The sequence below is a fragment of the Marmota flaviventris genome, chromosome 1, assembly GCF_047511675.1.
Source record: "Marmota flaviventris isolate mMarFla1 chromosome 1, mMarFla1.hap1, whole genome shotgun sequence".
Taxonomy (NCBI): domain Eukaryota; kingdom Metazoa; phylum Chordata; class Mammalia; order Rodentia; family Sciuridae; genus Marmota; species Marmota flaviventris.
In genome coordinates, this window is record NC_092498.1 from 57,529,494 (window position 1) to 57,549,957 (window position 20,464).

The 20,464-nt window shown below is 35.4% G+C and overlaps 1 protein-coding gene across 2 annotated transcripts in view; it reads left to right on the plus strand.

Moving 5' to 3' along the window:
• Positions 1-20,464, plus strand: part of Pus7 (pseudouridine synthase 7) — a 49,481-nt gene that overhangs the window by 16,692 nt on the left and 12,325 nt on the right. The window contains exons 6-10 of one of the 2 annotated variants that reach the window (XM_027926399.2): positions 2,796-2,907; positions 3,696-3,773; positions 11,259-11,387; positions 12,009-12,134; positions 19,474-19,535. In XM_027926399.2, coding sequence (XP_027782200.1) covers positions 2,796-2,907; positions 3,696-3,773; positions 11,259-11,387; positions 12,009-12,134; positions 19,474-19,535 — 507 coding nt within the window. The remainder of the gene's footprint in view (positions 1-2,795; positions 2,908-3,695; positions 3,774-11,258; positions 11,388-12,008; positions 12,135-19,473; positions 19,536-20,464) is intronic. The other variant, XM_071613187.1, reaches the window with a different exon arrangement.

Below are 20,464 nucleotides of genomic sequence, written 5' to 3' on the forward strand. Positions count from 1 at the left end.
AATGTGCATTCTCAAACATAGGCACACATAGAGGAAGTAGTGTATGGAAACTATATGTTCCCGTCAACCATCTTCAAGATTATCCACATTCTAACAAAATCCACTATTATGTATAATTATAATGTGCCAATAAATAAATAAGTAAAAATAAAATAAAAAGAGATAGTTAACATTCTCTTGTTTTTGTTTCATCTATCCCTCTTTTTTTTCTTTTTTTCCTTATTGGAGCACTTTAAAGCAAATTCTACATAACTTGTCATTCCACTCATAAATACTTAAGTGTGTGTTTATTAGTAAGGGCTAAAACCCAAACTATTATCATATCCAGGAAAATCAAAATAATTTCTTAATATCTAATACCCAGTGCATGCTTAATTTTTCCCTGAGTATCTCAAAAATGTCTCTTATTGTACACAGCTTCTTCAAGTAATGATAAAAACAAACTCAGAATACTTCACTCAGGTAGGGGTGCCGTGGTGCATGCCTGTAATCCCAGTAGCTCTGTAGGCTGAAGCAAGAGGATCATGAGTTCAAAGCCAGCCTCAGCAACTTAGCGAAGCCCTAAGCAACTCAGCGAGATGCTGTCTCTAAATGAACTATAAAAAAGGTATGGGGATGTGGCTCAGTAGTTAAACACCCCTGGGTTCAATCACCAGTCCCCACTCCCACTCCCCCCCCCCCAAAAAAAAAACTTCACTCAATGGATAAGTCTCCCAAATCATCTCTTAAATCTCTTTTAATCTGTAAACTGGAGAATTTAGATATTTTCTGTACTAATCATTAAACATTTTCAAATTTAAAAAATCTTTATAGTGTACTGCAGCTTATTAAAAAAAAAGAACAAAGCAAAACAATAACTAACTATTGCATTGGGCATGTCTTCCCATATTTAAGAAAACAAAGCTCTAAATGGGAGAAGCATTTGATACCCAGTCTTGAACCTTTTGCTAATTTCCACGGGTATAGATAGTGCACTTTTGAGGATGAACCAACATGCCCATTGTGAAAAGTTCGAGACAGGGAGGCTGTAGTAGGTGAGTTTTCTACTTTTTCCCTGTTTGCCTCCATCCCATCCCATTGTTAATGTCTGAATGGCTGTTGACCCATCACATAACTATCAGGTGCTGTAGGAGTCCTCAGTATAAACTTACCATGCGATCATTTGCATGTTCACCTCTAAATTACTTTAGGATTATTATAAATTAAACATTGCTCTCTTGTGCTCTTTATGCTGTGCATTTGGACAGAGGTCAGAACTGCAGCAGGTAAGAGCAGTTGGTGTTTCAATGTAGATTAAATGAAATGCCAATGGTTTTGTTGCAAGTGCTATCACCTTGCTTAACTGATAGTGAACTAACCAGAAGGAAAACCAAATGATATTCCTACTCAAAAGTTTCTGAGGAAATTGTGACCACTTCACATCAAGAGATAGTTGTAATACTTTTCTGTACAGGACAGAAAAGACTTACTTATCCAGGAGGAAAGTTAAATTTTCTAGGCATACCTACCATGACAGTTTTCTGAAATGGTTTATTGATTCTTTACATTGGTTTATGGCTTTTTTAATTGTAGCTAAAATCACTAACTTGTTATCAAGCAGCGTTTTTTGCTTTGATAAAGCCAGTTATGCAGTTAACCTCAGTATGAGGAACATCATAAGCCTCTGCAGATAAAGGATTCCATGAGTTCATGTGAAAAAATTGGGGAATAAAGACAAAGGACCATTCCTTAAAAGAAAAGGATTCTTTTTAGTTGATTGTGCAGAATATTATTTCAGTTTTTCTTTCTTGGAATTACAGAAGTCAAATGAACTAGATATGTTTTTCAAATAACTGCAGCTCTGTCACACAAGACTCATGAATATTGTACAGTGTCTGCAAAGTGCAGCTGTGGCTTGTGTTTTTCCCAAAGTAACAATTATTTAAAACACTCTTTAAACAGCTTAAATCTAAATTTTTAAATATATATTTCTAGATTACAATATAATTGAAATATTCAATTAAAAGAACAATCTTAAAAATGAGGTTCTCCTAGGTCATGCGGTATTTATCAGTCTCCAAAAGTTAAACAATTGAAGTAACACTAGCTCAGAAGTTAGCACCTAAGGCTTAATTTTTAAGAGTTTCCTGCCAGGTGTGGTGGTGCACACCGGTAATCCTAGCTGCTTGGGAGGCTGAGACAGGAGAATCATGAGTTCAAAAGCCAGCCTCAGCAATTTAGCAATATATATGGCATATATTAACAATAAGCAATCAGTGAGACCCTGTCTCTAAATAAAATACAAAAAAGAGCTGAGTATATGGCTTAGAGGTTAAGTGCTCCCGAGATCAATCCCCAGTACTAAAAACAACAACAAAAAAAAGAGTTTCCTTTTCCCAGGAGTGACAGGTCTTGAATGATAGCTGTTCTCTTTTGTCAGGGTGATCTTTTAGACCATTTGTAGACATAAACTTTTGTAATGGAAAGACCTTTGGAAAATCTATTCATGTTACTTAGATAATTTGTCATAAACTTAACTTCCATCCCTGCTACCATATGTTTGAACACCTGATCCTCACTCTTAGAAGAGGGTTGTAGATTCCATTGTAGCTGCTGTTTCCCTTTGGACTGCATGTGTTGTGGAGCCAGTTGGGCCCCCTGTCAGACAGGTGCTGATAGGAACTGTGGGCCTCGTCCATGTCTGTGCCTTATAAAGGTTGCTTGTTGATCCTAGTCATTTTTTACACAACCTACATTTTAGCTTTTAATTTAACTTTTACTATGGTATATATAACATTCACTTTTTTATTTTTAAGATCCAAGAAAACATTCTTGGCCAAAATCTAGGGGAAGTTACTGCCACTTTGTTCTGTATAAGGAAAACAAAGACACCATGGATGCTATTAATGTACTATCCAAATATTTAAGGTTGGTATTTTGTTCTTGTTCCTCTACAAAATCAGAGCATTAGTAATGTGTTTTTTGTTTTGTTTTGTTTTGTTTTCATTCCTTGCTAATGGAAAAAGAACAGGAGCATAGATCAGTAGACAGTAAATGTACCTACCAGTTTTCTTAGGCAACAGGTAAATTAATTTTTTAAGCCCTGTGCCAATAATTCAAGAAGATAATTCTGAAAGTAAATAATTCACATATTGAGAGTTATCGATTCATAAGATGGAAATGAAAATTGACTTTCACCCTTAAACCGTAGTTTGATGTGTTGCAGGGATTGGCTTTACCAAATGGGGAGCTCTCAATTCCTGGAAACTTGACTAGATGGAGAACCTGAGAAACCAGTCACGTTTTCTCAGAGAACGTGTGCAGAGATTATGGTCTTTAAGGTTGGGACAAGTGCCAAAGCTTTTTTGGTTTTGCTTTGTTTTTAATAGAATGGCTGTAGGCACCACAACAAATCTGTGTGCTGTGAAAATTTACCTAAATTTAAACATGGTAACAGTTTTATGTAATCTGGTGAATTGTTTATGATCAATGGAAGTGCACTGTTTGCTTTTTTTTTTTTTTTACTGTCTAGCCAAGTCTTTGAACAGTATCAGTTACTAATAACCACAGTGTTGTAAATCAAGCACTGTAAGAAGTTTCTCCCTATTTTACTCTTCCTCTGTTTATTTTAAATGTACTTATTTTGAAACTTAATTATGAGAAATATGATTTCTTAAGATATGTGACTTTGGATTGTTGTGTTTCTGTTTTACCAGAGTGAAGCCAAACATCTTCTCTTATATGGGAACCAAAGATAAAAGGGCTATAACGGTTCAAGAAATTGCTGTTCTTAAGTAAGTAAAGATTACTTGTCAGGATTTCTACTGCAAAAATCCTAGCATCACTTTTCTGAGTTCTCAAGTTTATTTTATGGGATTTACATCTTCTCTTCATAAAATAAGCAATTCCATGACATATATTTGTAGCTAATTCTTGGCATGCATTTATGATAAATGACTAGAGAGTATGACAATCTCACTTTTATATAGTAGGAGCCAACTTAATGATAAATTAGCAATTGCATTATTGACTAAAAGGGAATATGAGCTAGTAATAAGTTTTTTTAACCTTTATTTTATTTATTTGTTTGTTTGTTTAATGTGGAGCTGAGGATGGGATCCAGTGCCTCACATGTACTTGACAAGCGCTCTACCACTGAGCCACACCCTAACCTTGTTAATGGTTTTTGGTAGGCAAGCCTAATTGCCCTGAAGAAAGATGGCACCAATTTACCACCTTTATTCTAATGCCTCCCAGCACAGTATTATAATGGGGGGTGGGGAGTCTCTTGTTGATTTGAGAGTTAAAAAATGGCATCTCATTATTTTATTCTGCATTTTTTGATGTGAAGTACTTGATTTTTTTAAGACTGAAGATACTTCTCATTTTGGTCAGCCAGCAGGTGTCATACCTGATCAGGATACTGCTCTGCCCTCAAAGAATTGTGCTGCCTTTATCATTTTCCTGTTGATTTCATAAAAAAACATATCAAGACACTTAAATTTTGGCCTTTTGAAAGCACATAACACTTATCTCACGGATACAGGCTACACCCTTAGTTTGCTTAATGGATCTGTGGGGCCAGGCAGATTGGCCTTTCCCGTGAGAACTAGTGAACAGGATAAATCCACTCTGCCACACAAGGATTTTAATTTTTGCTGAATTGATCAGTTCTGAGGATAAGCAACATTTCTTTTCAGCTTCATGTATCTCTAAAGCCGCCTAGTAATTTCAACAGGATCTCCAACAGGAACAGCACTATTCAGAATGATTTGTTTCTTTTCCTGCCTGTGCCTGCCAGTACTTGGGCCAATACTTCCCTGGCTTTGTTAAGAAATGTTTTTGTGCAACTTGTCAGTTAAGTTGGCTCCTACTATATAAAAGTGAGATTGTCATACTCTCTAGTCATTTAAATTGCAGGAAATTTATAATCAAAGAACTTTATCTAAGATCATCAGAATTAAAACAGTGAGCAGTATAATGAAGACATTGTCAGCTCCACCCATATTTTCTCAGCAATGTGACCATCAAAAATTGAGTATAACTATGGTATTTTGCTCTGCTGGGGGATTCAGAAGTAGATGTCTATTGTATGTTCAAAAATAAATAATATTATTCAGCCATAAACAGGAATGAAGTACTGATATATTTTGCTACAATATAAATCTTAAAAACCTTGCACTAAGAAGTCAGGCACAAAAGGCCACATAATGATTCATTTATATGAAATATCCCAAGTAGGGGAATCTATAGACAGAAAATGGATTAATGGTTATCAGGAGCTGCAGGGAGAGGAAACGGAGGGATGGGAGTGACTGCTAACTAGGTGTGAAGTTTTTTGTTCATAAATCCATGGAAGCTGGTGTGATGGCACACACTTGTAATCTTAGTGGCTCAGGAGGTTGAGGCAGGAGGATCACAAGTTCAAGCCAGCTTCAGCCACGGTGAGGCTGTAAGCAACTCAGTGAGACCCTGTCTTAAAATTTAAAAGGGGCTGGGGATGGTAAATTACCCCAGGGTTAGACTTCCGGTACCAAAAAAAAAAAAAAAAATGTCCATGAAAGTTTTTAGAATTAGAAGAGTCTTGCACAAATTGTGAATATACTAAAAACCACTGAAATGTATACTTTATAATAGTTAAAATGGTGAATTTTTATGTTAATTTTATTTAAAAAAAAAAAAAAAAAGCTGCTGTCAGAAACTATTGGGGCATAGTATCTATAGCTCTCTCTCTAGGACAGCCAGATTGCCAATTGGATTCCTTTTTGTTCTTGATCTGAATTATTCTGTCAGTTCCTGCAATGGACTGACCAAAAAGGAATCTGGTCCTCCTGTTCCTAAATTTATTCATACTGAACCTCTGCTTTCTTTCTGAATTCTTGGGGATACATATCCTGGATTAATTCACACCTTTGAGTTCTACTGTCATCCCCATACATTTGAACACTAGGGCCTGGTGCCTCCTAGCAACTGACCCACAGTTGGACTATACCTGCTTTATCCTTTTTTGAACTTGTCCTGGATTATGTGTGGACTTGGGATTGGACAGAGGACAGGGAAAATGGAGTACAAGAGTTGCCTATTTCCTGATTTCTCTGGCTGTCTTCCTACCCTTTTTGTTAATTAATGGGGCAGTAACATTTTTATTTTCCCTCAAGAAACCTGATCAGGCTGCTCCTGCATGTATCAAGCCAGGAAGCAATAGGGTAGTATATAGGGTATCAAGGGATTATTTTTAGCAAATATGAGACATTTCATCAAAGAAAGAATTCTGTGAGATCAGATTGCAAGTTGGTAGGATATAGATGAGTTTTTAACAATTTTATTTAACTTAGAATAATATATTTATAACCAGGAAGTAGGATAAATTTTTACCATTACTTTTTTCTTAGTTTTGGGAATTGAGAGGTCCACAGGGCAGGCTACACCCTTCTGTTGGGGTATTCTATGATGAGCTACTTTGGGACAGAACTCAGCCTTTCATGCAGGCACAGTGCCTGAATTTGCATCCAGACTTCCCCCACGTCAGTATTCCCAGGCAAAGGTAAACATGGCTCCTGATAGCAGAAGTGAGCTCAAAGACCAACACTGGGAACTGCTGACAGACTCTGGAAGAGTGAAATGTGTTCTTCAGCATAGTGAATGAAGCACACACGCCCTTTGTTTTGCTGATTGTCAGTATGAGTAGATGTCTTTTCAAAGGAAATCTGAATTTAGAAAAAATTAAAACCTAAAGCCAATTTTTTATGTACAGTGATGTATCGTGGCATTATTTCATATGTTGAAAATTCGAAACAATTCCAACTGATTCTTCTTACATAAAATGAATACTTAAATAAACTTAATTGGATGAATTATTTTTCTAAGTTAAATTATTTCTCCTAATTAGGAAAAAAATCTCTTTATTAAAGTAGAGATTAAGGAATGCTGTCTTAACATGACAATATATAAAATGAAATGCCATATCTTAGTGGTGACATACTAGAAACATTTCATTTACAGCAAGAGGAAGATAAAGCTGACCTCACTATTGTCATTGATCATTATTCTGGACATAGTAGCTTATGCAAACAAACAAAATTAAAAAGTAAGAGGGCTAAAAATGAGAAGGAAAGTGACTAATTTTTAGGTTTTTATGGATGATATTGTTGTTATCTACTCAAGATTTGATTGAAAATTATACAAGATAAGAAAAATTAATACATAAGAATATACAACTAGAAATTTCAGAGGAAAAATGAAATCTATTACAAAGGAAAAAGAAAAAGAACCATTAGGATCAAAGATTTCTTGAAAGCATAAGATACCTATTAAAAATACACTTTGCAGTGCTGAAACATGAATAAAGAAATGATAAAACCTGTTCTTAGATACTTATAAACCTGTCTTCTTACTGAAAAAATGTATAAACAACACCCCCACTAATAAAAATACCGGTGTAAGTTTTCTAATTAATTAAGCTGAGCATAACATTTGTGTGGAAATGTTAAGATGCAAAATAAGCCTTAAAATTCTGAAAAAAATGACTAATATAGGAGGATTTGGGGGGCTTGGGCCATATCTCCGTGGCAGAGCACTTGCCTAGTGTGTATGAGGCACTGGGTTCAATCCTCAGTACCACATAAAAATAAACAAATAAAATAAAGGCCCATTGTCCATATACAACTACAAAAATAAAATAAGAAGGAGGAGGATTGGCCTCAGTATTAAAGGATATTGTAGAAATATAGCAACTGAAACAATTTTAACATTGGCAAATTATGAGGTAGAAAAATTATAGGCCTATATACATTGAAGGACTTAGTATGTATTCAAAGTAGAATTGAAAATAACAGAAAAAAATCGTTGACTCATTGTTGCTGAGAAAACTGGGTTGCCATCTGGGAAAAAAAAAAGTAAAGTTGACTACCTACCTTAGTTTCATATGTCAGATAAATTCCAGGTGGGTCGAACATTTAAACATAAAGATAAAACTGAAAGTATTCTACTAAAACCTGGGGTGTTAAAAAGTAATCTCTGGGCTGGGGATGTGGCTCAAGCAGTAGCGCGCTCGCCTGGCATGCGTGCGGCCCGGGTTTGATCCTCAGTACCACATACAAACAAAGATGTTGTGTCCGCCGAAAACTAAAAAATAAATATTAAAATTAAAAAAAAAAAAGTAATCTCTGACTAGGGACACCCTTTCTATTACTTGAATCAGAACTTTTTTTTTTTAATGATTCATGAATTTGACTAAAATTTCTGTATTTACTTCTCATTTTCAGAAAAGTGTTGTCAACTGTAGGGGGAATGGTAAGATACAGAAAAACACTCTTTCGGTGGACACTGTAATATCTTTGGTGCCCAAACAGTTGGCTGAAGTAAGGGTACTATGTGAGGGCAGATTTTTTACACAATTTCAAAAGTGTGCCTCTATAGATTACTAATAAAAAAAACAGGGTGAAGTACCTTTGCAGTGGAAAGACCTAATAAGCACCATCCTAATCAAATGATGAGCAAACTAAATCATTGTTTGGGGTTTTGGTACTGGGAATTGAACCCAGAGATGCTCCCACTTTATATAGAGACTGGCCTCACAACGTTGTCTAGGTTGGCCTCAAACTTGGATCCACGTGCCTCAGCCTCCTGAGTAGCTGAGATTACAGGCATGTGTGCCCTGCTGAATCATTGTTTTTGATATGTCATATACTGAACACATAATGAACAGGACCACAATGTCACCTAAGTAGTATTCCTACCAGTATGTTTACCTGACTTTACTCACAAAGAAACAAAAAAATCTAAATTGAAAGACATAGAACAGCTGACTGGATTATTCTAAAAGTCATGAAAAACAGCACGTTAGCTAGATCCAACATTTGCTCCATGGAGACCAAATAGGTACCACAACCACAATATGTGATCCTCTACTGGATCCTGAATTTAAGCATCTTAGAAAACAAAACACATAAACAGAACCAGCTGGATGCAGTGGTACACACTTGTCAACCCAGCTACTCTAGAGGGTGAAGCAGGAAGATTGCAAATTCCAGTTAGTCTGGGCAACTTAGCAAGACCCCATTGCAAAATTTAAAAAATAAAAAGTGCTGAAGATGCTTAGGATGTTCAGAGGAATGACACCAGTATCAGCTTGGCTGTGATGAGGACCTTAGGAATAATGGCAGTGGTAGGAGCGCATACAAGAGGGAGAAAGGGTATTGCCAAATGGGAAGCTAAAGAGTGATTCAGGAGTCAGGCATGCTATTGTCATGATTCTCTCTATAGATCCCAGAGAACTTCATTATTCCATTTTGAGGACAGCACACACAAACACACCCACAGTGACTTAAGGACTCCCGGCTAGGCTATACCTCTTAAAGTTTCAACACCTCCCATAATTTCACACTGAGGACCAAGCTTCCAACTTATGAATCTTTAGGGGACACACTTAAACCATATCCAAATCATAGCAAGGAAATAGAAACAGGGAGGAGGCAATGGGTATCTACATATTGGTGGTGTGAGCATGAATTGGTTCAACTTCTGGAGGGCGATAAGAGTTAAAATTTTAAATCCACCCCTTCTACTTTTAGAGATTCTATCTCATACAAATACCTATATAGGTGCACAAAGAAATGTACGTGAGGATATTTGCTGTAGAATTGTTTGTAAATAGCAAAAGATGGATAGCAGCTTAAATGTTCATTGAAAGAAAGGCTAGGAATATGGGGCTAGGGTTGTAGCTCAGCGATACAGCACTTGCCTAGCAAGTGTGAGGCACTGCATTTGATCCTCAACACCACATAAAAATAAATAAATAAAACAAAGGTATTGTGTCCATCTACAACTAAGGGGAAAAAAAGGCTGGCGGTATAGTTCAGTGGTAGTAGTGCTTGCCTTGCATGCTCAAAGCCCTGGGTTTGATCCCCAACACTAGAGGAAAATTACCTGCACTCGTACGTCCATTAAAGGACAATGCAACAGCTGTGTAGCTGTACAAAGGATGAGACAGCTTCAGAAAAACTGTGTGGATAAAGCAAACCTCTAACAGACATTCTTTAAATGACTAAAGCAAAATGCTCAGCTTTTTTTTTTTTTTAAATGTTTCGGTGCTAGGAATTGAATCCAGGGCCTTATGTAGCCTAGGCAAACATTCTACCACTGAGCTATATTCCTCAATCCAATATCTGTGTACCCAAATTTGCTTTTTAAAAGAGAGGACCTAGGGGCTGGGGCTGGGGTTCAGTGGTAGCGCACTTTCCTGGCAGGTGTGAGGCACTGGGTTCCGTTCTCAATAATTTATTGAGAATTATTCTCTATAAATAAATGAGAAAAAGGTCTATCAACAACTAGAAAAAAATTTTTTAAAAAAGTACCTAGGTACTTGTTAATATGGGTGTGCTTACTTTGTGAAAATTTATCAGCTGAACATGTATGATTTATTTTTTCTGAACAGAAAGCATGTGTGTATGTATATATATATATATATATATATATATATATATATATATATACAGAAAATATTTCTGGAGAAATATATAAAAAAAACTTAATATTGACTGTCAGTGGGGAGCGGCATTGGGGATTGAGATAGGACAAAGGCTTTTCAATGCAGGGTTTTGTTTTTCTACATAGATTTCCTATTGAAGAAAACAAGGAATTTTTAATGAAATTTTTATAATAGCATAGGTAACATTTATATTAAATGGTAGCAGCAGGGTACAGATTTGTGGGAGGGTACCAGCTATATATGTAACTTTAACATGTGTTTAAAAAAAGAATGGGAAGAAATTCAAAGTTAGATTGAACAGATTTTTTTCCAGGGGATGAATGTATGAATTTTTTCTTGCTGCATTTTTGTGTTTTCCAAGTTTTCTGTAATAAATTCACAGTATTTTTCTGATAGATAAAAATGTGACTGACCATTTTTTAAATGCTTTTTACCATTCTTTATAATTATATGGGAATGCCACCATCCCTTTACTCACTTCCCCCCATAAAAAAATAGAAAATTTCACAAATATTGTTGTTCTCTTACTCATTAGTGTATTAACTACAAAGGATTTAAGTGTGTAAAATATGGCCTAAGTCATGTTATTCCCATAGAAGCAGGCACTGCTGTGTTGACAGAACAATCCAGAAAGAAAAGAAAATTGTGTTACCCCAACCTTCTGCAGTGCCTGTCTTTCCCAGCAGTCACAGCTGTGGCGTAGTCTTGTTTTCTGTAGTAAGGTGTCTTAGGCTATTTCAGTTAGACAATAACTCATGATTTTCCTTCTGCTCCATTTTTTTTTTTTAAGAATAACTGCACAAAGACTTGCCCACCTGAATAAATGCTTGATGAACTTTAAGCTAGGAAATTTCAGCTATCAGAAAAACCCTCTGAAATTGGGAGAGCTTCAAGGGAATCACTTCACTGTTGTTCTCAGGTAAAGAACTGAACTGAAGGAATGCTGACCAGAGATATCGTGCCTGGTCATCTTGAATCTGTTCATAACAGTTGTTAATCAGGTGTGGGTTCACTGGTATTGGGCCTGAGGGGCCCCTGAGGTAATTGCTTCTATAGTATTTATACTGGAAAATAATCTCCATTCTCCTTTTAAAAGCTTAGCACAACCTTTGGAAAAACAGTCTTCTTCAAATACTGTGTTAAAAGATAGCCTGTGATTTCATTTCATTGAGATACCTGAAAGAGGCAAATCTGCAGAAAGTAGAGTAGAGGTTACTGGAGGCAGGGAGGAATGGAGAGTTATCCTTTAATGGGTACAAAATTTCAGTTTGGGAAGATGCAAAAGTAAGTAATAGTGATAAAGATTACACAATATTGTGAATGTACTGAAAGCTATTGAATTATACATTTAAAAATGACTAAAATGATAAATTTACTGTTAAAAATATATTACCACAATTAACAAAGAGCCCTCAGGAGAGGGAGAGAAAGTACAAGGGAGCAAAGGAGATACATAGATGAGTCACAGTCATTTATAATACACATCCCTAAATGTGTTTGGCTGTAAATATTTTTTTCTGGATAATTTGGGCCCCTGCAGAAATATAACAGGAACTGATGACCAAGTACAACAAGCTATGAACTCTCTCAAGGAGATTGGATTTATTAACTACTATGGAATGCAAAGATTTGGAACTACAGCTGTCCCTACATATCAAGTTGGGAGGTTTGTATTTAATTTTGTGGCTTTTATCTAAAAGAGATCTCTTATAAAAAAAAAAAAAAAGTAAGGTTTTTGTTGTTGGTGTTTTAAATTATTTCTAGATTTCTTCATGTTTAGGGTGACTAAATTGCTGATCCACAACCTCTTTTAATTTAATTTTTGTTCTGTTTTAAGATAATGCATACACAAGATTAAAAAAAAATTCAGAGTTCAAAAGAACATGACCTGGGAAGTAAGTTTTTTTCCCACCCTCAATAGCCCCTTCAGGGATTCTGTTTTTATTTTTAAAATAAGTGGCCCAGCAGTTGTATGACTCTTACCCAGAATAGCCAAACCGAAATGATGTATTTTATGATCTCTGTTAGCAAATGATTCCCAGTGTGTTAAACTGTGACCTGTCCTTCACCCAACCCTTTAAAAAAAGTGGTAAAGTAGGGTAGACATCATATCAATAAATATTTAGATTATAAACCTACATTTGAAATCCTGCTAACCAGCAGAGATTATGTTCCATAAAGTAATTATTCATATGAGTCAAAATTGTAGTTACAGGTTGGAAGTGATCCAAGAGTTGTCATGCCTTATGTTTCAACCCTTCATCTTAGCAAAGATGAAATTTAGGCTTAGAGAGGTCAATCCAAACTCATTTGTTACATAGCTATAGTTCTGGAAATAGATCTTTCTTGACTTCTGGTCCATTTATTTTAGCAACTAACTACACAAAATTGCATTTGTTTGTGTGATTTTAGAAGCACAAAATGATAAATTCTATCATGTATTTCTTTTACCCTTTTTCCCCTTAGTTCTGGGGATAGAACCTAGGGATCCTCTTCCACTGAACTATATCTTCATCCCTTTTTATTTTATTTTGAGACAGGGTCTTGCTAAGATGTTGAGGCTGGTCTCAAACTTGCCAACCACCACATGCTTCAGCCTCCCAAGTAGTTTTAAAGCAGTGTTGTGAAGGATAAAAGTATAGGTTGAGAAGTCAAGGATGGATTATCATCCTTATTCATCTGTAAAAAGGAAATAATACCAACCTTACAGGACAGTGAGATGTTGTTTATGCAGCACTTATTTCTATTCATTTTACATAGTAAGTATTCAGTAAATGGATATTAATATTTTAAAATTATAGCATCTGAGGATGGTGGTGTTTACCCATAGTTCCTGCTACTTGAGCAACTGAGACAAGGATTGTTTGATCCTAGGAGTTTGGGGCCAGCTTGGGTTACATGGACCCTGTCTCTTAACTTTATTTTTTTAATTTTAATTTTAATTATTATTATTTTTTGTGTGTGTGTGGTGCTGGGGATCGAATCCAGGGCCTTGTGCTTGAGTGGCAAGTACTCTACCAACTGAACTATATCCCCAGCCCCTGTCTCTTAACTTAAAAAAAAAAAAAAAAAATTAAAGTATACTAACCATAGAAAAAAATTGTTACCAAGATGATAACTATAGAGAAAAATACTTTATCAACCTTGCTAATGGTTACAGGACATGGATAAACATAGTAAAGTTACTAATTATATTATGAGACAAACATTTAGGAAGGATGTATCAATCTATACATTTGTAGTTAATTCAGCAGAAGGAGAGCCATTAGACTCTGTAATTTTTGCTCTCCAAAGATAATTGATACAAATAGCTAATTAAAATGAGACCAGATTTATCCAGGATCAAAAATTGTATAGCATGCTTAAAGGTCAGTACAGAATCAGTTCAAAATTCCAAGCCATTTCCATAACCTGCTTCTTAAAAATACATAAAAATGAGGGGCTAGGGTTGTGGCTCAGAGGTAGAGCGCTCACCTGTCACATGCGAGGCTTTGGGTTTGATCCTCAGCACCACATAAAATAAAGGTATTGTGTCCAACTACAACTAAAAAATAAATATTAAAAAAAAAAACATAAAAATGATAATACACCATGATCAAGTGGGTTTCATTTCAGGGATGCAAGATTGATTCAACATAAGCAAATCAATAAATGTAATTCATCACTTAAACAGAATTAAGAACAAAAATCACATGATCATCTCAATGTTTGCTAAAACGTACTTTGATAAAAATCCAACATCCTTTCATGTTAAAAATGCTGGAGAGGGGCTAGGGTTGTAGCTCAGTGGTAGAGCACTTGCCTGGCATGTGTGAAGCACTGGGTTGGATCCTCAGCACCACACAAAAATAAATAAAGGTACTGTGCCCATCTATACAACTAAAAATTAGTAAAAACATACAAACAAACAAACAACAACAACAAAAAAAAACAACACTGGAGAAGGTAGGGATCAAAGGAAGTTTTCTCAACATTGTAAAAGACCATTTATAACAGACCCAAAGCCAATATCATACTAAATAGAGAAAAACTAAAACATTTTTTCTAGGAACAAGACAAGGCTGTCCACTCTCATTACGCCTTTTCAACATAGTCCTCAAAACATTAGCCAGAGCAATAAGGCAGGAAATCAAAGGGATACAAATCAGAAAAGAAGTCAAACTATGTCTGGTTGCCTATGATATGATCTATCTGGGAGACCCCTCCATCAAAAAAGAATTTTGTGTGTGTATGTGTATGTTTCCCTACCTTCAAAGAAACCTACTATTACTACTATAGGACCTCCTGAGGGAATAAACAAAGTCTCAGCTCATAATTTTAAGAAGGAAGGATGACTTCCAAATATATACAGAAAGAATTCTTATTTGCCGCAGTAAAAAGACAACCCATTCTAAATCGGAGCAAGTAGTCTGAACAGACCTTTCTCCACAGAACATAGATAAATGACCTTTTAATAAGCGTATAAAAAGATGCTCAGCATCACTAATCATTAGATAAATGCAAATCAAAACCATAATAATATACTGCTTTATCCCCTACTAGGATGGCTAAAATTAAAAAAAGAATAACAAGTGTTGGCAAGGGTACAGAAATTGGAACCTTCATACATTGTTGATGGAGATATAAAATGAGACAGCCATTTGAAAAACTGCCTAGTAGTTCCTTAAAAGGTTAAATAGAGGGCTGGGGTTGTGGCTCAGTGGTGGAGTACTCGCCTAGCAAGTGTGAAGCACCAGGTTCAATCCTCAGCACCACATAAAAATAAAAGACATTTTTTAAAAAAGGTTAAATAGAGTTACCACCTGACCTAGCAATTGCATGCCTAGGTATACATACCAAAAAGAACTGGAAATATTACATTCACACAAAAATTTTCACAAATATAAATTTATCATCCAAAAGAGTAGAAACAACTGTCATTAGCTGATGAATTAATAAATGAAAAGTGATGTACAATAGAATATCATTCAGCAACAGAAAGGAAGGACTTACTGCCACATTCTATAACATGAATTATTTTTGAAAACATGAAGTGAAGAAAGCCAATCACAAAATGCAACATTTTGTGATTCATTTGTATGAAATGTCTGGAATAGGCAAATCTTCAGAAACAGGGCTGAGGCAGGGCCAATAGGGAGCTAATGAGATAGGATTTCTTTGGGGGTGATGAAACTCTTCTAAAATTGTGAGATATGGCACAAAAGGCCACAATGGCAAAAGCCATTGAATTTGTACACTTAATGGGTGAATTATAGGGTATGTAAAGTCTACCTCAATAAAACTTTTTTTAAAAAGGTGAAGTAAATCCTCACATATCTTGGTAAATGATTCTAAACAAGGGTGATATGACTATCAGTAATCATAAAATAGTGCTGGGAAAACTGGAAAGTCACGTGCAGTATACCAAAGTTGACTTTTCCCTTATATATAAAAGTTAACTTAAATGGATCAAAGAAACATAAGAGCTCTATCAAAACTCTTAGAAGGGGCTGGGGATGTGGCTCAAGCGGTAGCGCACTCGCCTGGCATGCGCGCAGCCCTGGGTTCGATCCTCAGCTCCACGTACAAATAAAGATGTTGTGTCCACTGAAAACTAAAAAATAAATATTAAAAAATTCTCTCTCTCTCTGTCTCTCTTTAAAAAAAAAAAAAAACTCTTAGAAGAAAATCTATTAGATTTGTTAGTAGTTCCTTAGGTATTGCACCAAATACAGTCAGGAAAGAAAAGAAAAAATGGATAGTTTGTACTTACCAAAATTAAAACAATCAGTTGTGGTGGCACATACTTGTTACCCAGCTATGTAAGAGTCTGAGGTAGAGGATCACAAGTTGAAGGCCAGCATGGGTAACTTAAATTTAGGCAAACTCTGGCCTCAAAATAAAAAATAAAAAGGGTTGGAGTTGTGTATAGCATTTGTGCATTAAACAACATTATCAAAGAAAGAAAAGGCAGCCTGCAAAATGGAATAAAATATTTGCAAATTATATATTTGATGAGACTTGTGTCTAGAATATAAAAAGGGCCACAACTTAACAATTTAAAAATAATTAAAAATAATCAATAAGTACATTAAAAGATGCCCAGCATCACTAGTCATTAGGGAAATATAGATCAAAATTACAATGAGATACCACTTTATACTCACTAGGCTAAGTAAGTGTTGGTAAGGATGTAGAGAAATTGGAACCCTTGTGCATTGCTGGTGGGATTATAAAATGGTTTAGCCACTATGGGAAAGGATGGCAGTTCCTCAAAAAATAAAATATAAATGACCATATGATCAAGCATATCTACTTCTGATTATATACCCAAAAGAAATAAAAGCAGGAGTGAACTGATGTTTATACACTCATGTTCATAATGTCATTATTCACAATAGCCAAAAGGTGGAAGTAACCAAAGTGTCAGTGAACAGATAAAAAAACAAAATATGATACATGCACTCAAGGAAAACAATTTATCCTTTAAAGTGAAGGAAATTTTGTGGTGTGGTAGCACAAGTTCAAGGCCAGCTTCAGCAACTCAATAAGACTGTGTCTCAAAAAATAAAAAGAGGGCTGGGGATGTGGCTCAAGCAGTAGTGTGCTTGCCTGGCATGCGTGTGGCCCGGGTTCAATCCTCAGCACCACATACAAACAAAGATGTTGTGTCTGCCGAAAACTAAAAAATAAATATTAAAATTCTCAAAAAAATAAAAATAAAAAGAGATGAGGCTGGAGATATAGCTCAGTTGGTAGAGTACTTGCCTTGCAAGCACTAGACCCTGGGTTCAATCCCCAGCACCACACACATAAAAAATAAAAAGAGTTAGAAATGTAGTTCTGTAAGTAAAGTACCCCTGGGTTCAATCACCAGTACCAAAAAAAAAAAAAAGGAGGGGGTAGGAATTGTTTATATATGCTATAACATGGATATACCTTTCAGACTGCTAACTGAAATAAGCCAGTCACAAAAGGACAAATAATGTATGATTCCTTTTTTTTTTCCCCTTCTCCTGGTACTGAAGATTGAACCTACGGGTGCTCTATCATTGAGCAACATTCCCAGCCCTTTCTTTTTTTAACCTGGGACCTTGTGCATACTAGGCAAGCACTCTACTGCTGAGCTACATCCCCAGCTTCTCAGCCCTTTTTGTTTTTTATCTGGAGATGGTGTTGCTCAGTTAATAAGGCTGGTATTGAATTTATGATCCTCCTGCATTGGTCTCCTGTGTTGTTGAGATTATAGGAGTGTGCCACCATGCCTGGCTGATTGCTCACATGAGATCCTAGAGAAGAATCATAGAAAATATAATAGTGGTTGACAGGTGAATAGGGAGTTATTGTTTAACAGGTACAGAGTTTCAGGAAGGAAAGATTCAAAAGTTCTGGAGATGAATGGTAGCGATGGTTGCACAATAGCAAACGTGTAAAATACCACAGAATTGTACACTTAAAAATGGCTAAAATCATAAATTTGTGTTTATTTTACCATAGTAAAATAAAACAATGTGGAGGAATGAAAGATACCTGGGTGCAGTAGACTTGCCTATAATCCCAGTGACCTGGCAGGCTGAGGCAAGAAGGTCACAAGTTCAAGGCCAGCCTCAGTAACAGTGAGGCCCAGAGCAATTCAGCAAGACCCTCTCTCTAAATAAAATTTTTTAAAAAGAGAGCAAGATAGAGAGCTGGGGATGTGACTCAGTATTAAAGCACCTCTAGGCTCAATCCCCAGTGCCAAAAAAAAAAAAAAGGAAGAAGAAAAGGACAAAACATCTTCATGTGTAGTATACCAGATAACCTTTCATAAATCAGATATGTACATATTTAATATAAAAGTTGATATCTTCACAATATATGGTAGCATCTTAAAGATATTGAGAAGTCATGCAGTTAAGAATTATATTATACAGGTAGTAAATATTTTCGGTTTTGTGTGACATATAGTGTTTGTTGCAACTGATAAGCTCTGTGTTATAGTATTAAGCAGCCATAGACAATATGCAAATGAACGAGCAAAGCTGTTTTCCAGTAGATCTTTATTTACAGTCAATGACCAACCAAATTTGACTGCAGGCTATAGTTTATATAACAGTTGATGCTGAATAAAGGTTTTTATCATTTAAGTCTTTCTATTATATCCGGCAGACCAGTGCCAAGTACTGTTAGTATGAAATTTTAAACTCTTTCTTGAAATGGTGCTGAAAGTGCACTGGGTGTAGCTTAGTGGACAAACACTTGCCTCATGTGTACAAGGCCTGGATTCAATCCCCAGCACCATAAAAAAAAGAGAAAGAGATGTTGCTAAAAGCCTGTCCAGCTGAGTAATTTATCACCCCAGGAGTACAAAACGTGGATGTGTAACCGATGTGATTCTGCAATCTTTATACGGGGTAAAAATGGGAGTTCATAATCCACTTAAATCAAATGTATGAAATATGATATGTCAAGAGCTTTGTAATGTTTTGAACAACTAATAAAAAAATAAATAAATAAACAGGAAAAAAAAAAAAGACTGATGTAATATGACTTGTTCCAGGACTAAGGATGGTTAACAACAGGAAATCCATTAATATAATTACAAGAATTATAACTTCTAAAATCAACAAAAATAAAGATGTTTATATTTTGGCAAGAATAATAAAGAAGGATTAATTGTATTTATTCTGTTTACCTGGATAAGAAGGTATTTATTAACATGGAGAGTTTTTTTTTTTAGAAATTAACAACAAACTCTTATTCACATAAACATACCATGTATAATGAATTAAAATCAACTATATAGTATTTATATTGTTACAGCTTTTGAAACTTTAATGTTATGAGTAAGCATTGTCCTTAATTTTATTCTCTCCTTATTTCTAAAGTCCTTTTGCATTTACATTTGAAATCAATATTATAGTTTTTCTGCTAATGTTTAGTAAAATAATATGAAGTTAGTATGATTTGTTAACTCTGCAAAGATATGGGCAGACAAGATTCACCTTAATGCAAAGTTAAGTAAAATAAATACTTTTTAATTTTAGAGCTATTTTACAAAATTCCTGGACAGAAGTCATGGATTTAATACTGAAACCCCGTTCTGGAGGTAAGAATAAAATTCATGTTAAGAAAATAGATAAGGGGGTGGGTTTGTAGCTCGGTGGTAGAGCATTTGCCTAGTACTTGTGAAGCACTGGGTTCGATCCTCAGCACCACATAAAAATAAATAAATAAAATAAAGGTATTTTGTCCATCTACAACTAAAATTAATAAATGTACAATTTGTTTCTTTATATTTTTTTTACAAATCTTATGTATATATTTCCAATTTTAAATTTATATCCTGGTTTTAGCTCTTTAACTTATCTAATTTATTAATTTAATCAGTGAATATTTTAAGAATTAGATTTATTTCCCTTCATTCGCTACTAAATATCTGAATATATTGGGATCATATTCATGTGGCTATTTTGTTAAGGTATGGTATTATGAAATATAAAATCTTGGCAAAACACCCTAAGAGTTTTTAAAGAGTGCACTAAAAATTTTCAGAAGTATCTCTAAAAGCCTGGCACAGTAGCGCATGCCTGTAATCTCAGTGGCTCAAGAGGCTGAGGCAGGAAGATCTCTAGTTCAAAGCCAGCCTTGGCGACAGCAAGAAACTAAGCAACTCAGTAAGACGCTGTCTCTAAATAAAATACAAAATATGTCTGGGGATGTGGCTCATTGGCCAGTGTCCCTGAGTTCAGTCCTTGGGATCCTCCATCCCACCACCACCCCCCAAAAAAGAAAAGAAAGTATCTCTAAAGCTATGCTATATAAAAGGGATTTAAGTAGAATTTCCTAAATTGTCAAAATAAGTATATTCATTTTAGGTAATTAAGCTAAGAAAAATAAAATCTCAATTTAAGGAAAGTAACTCATAAAACTTGACAGCACAATGGAAAAGGAGAAGGAAGGAAGGACTACCAAGTTTTTGTCTTCTGTTGAATGAACTATGGTGATAATGAATAAATAGCTTTTGTTGTTGCCCTG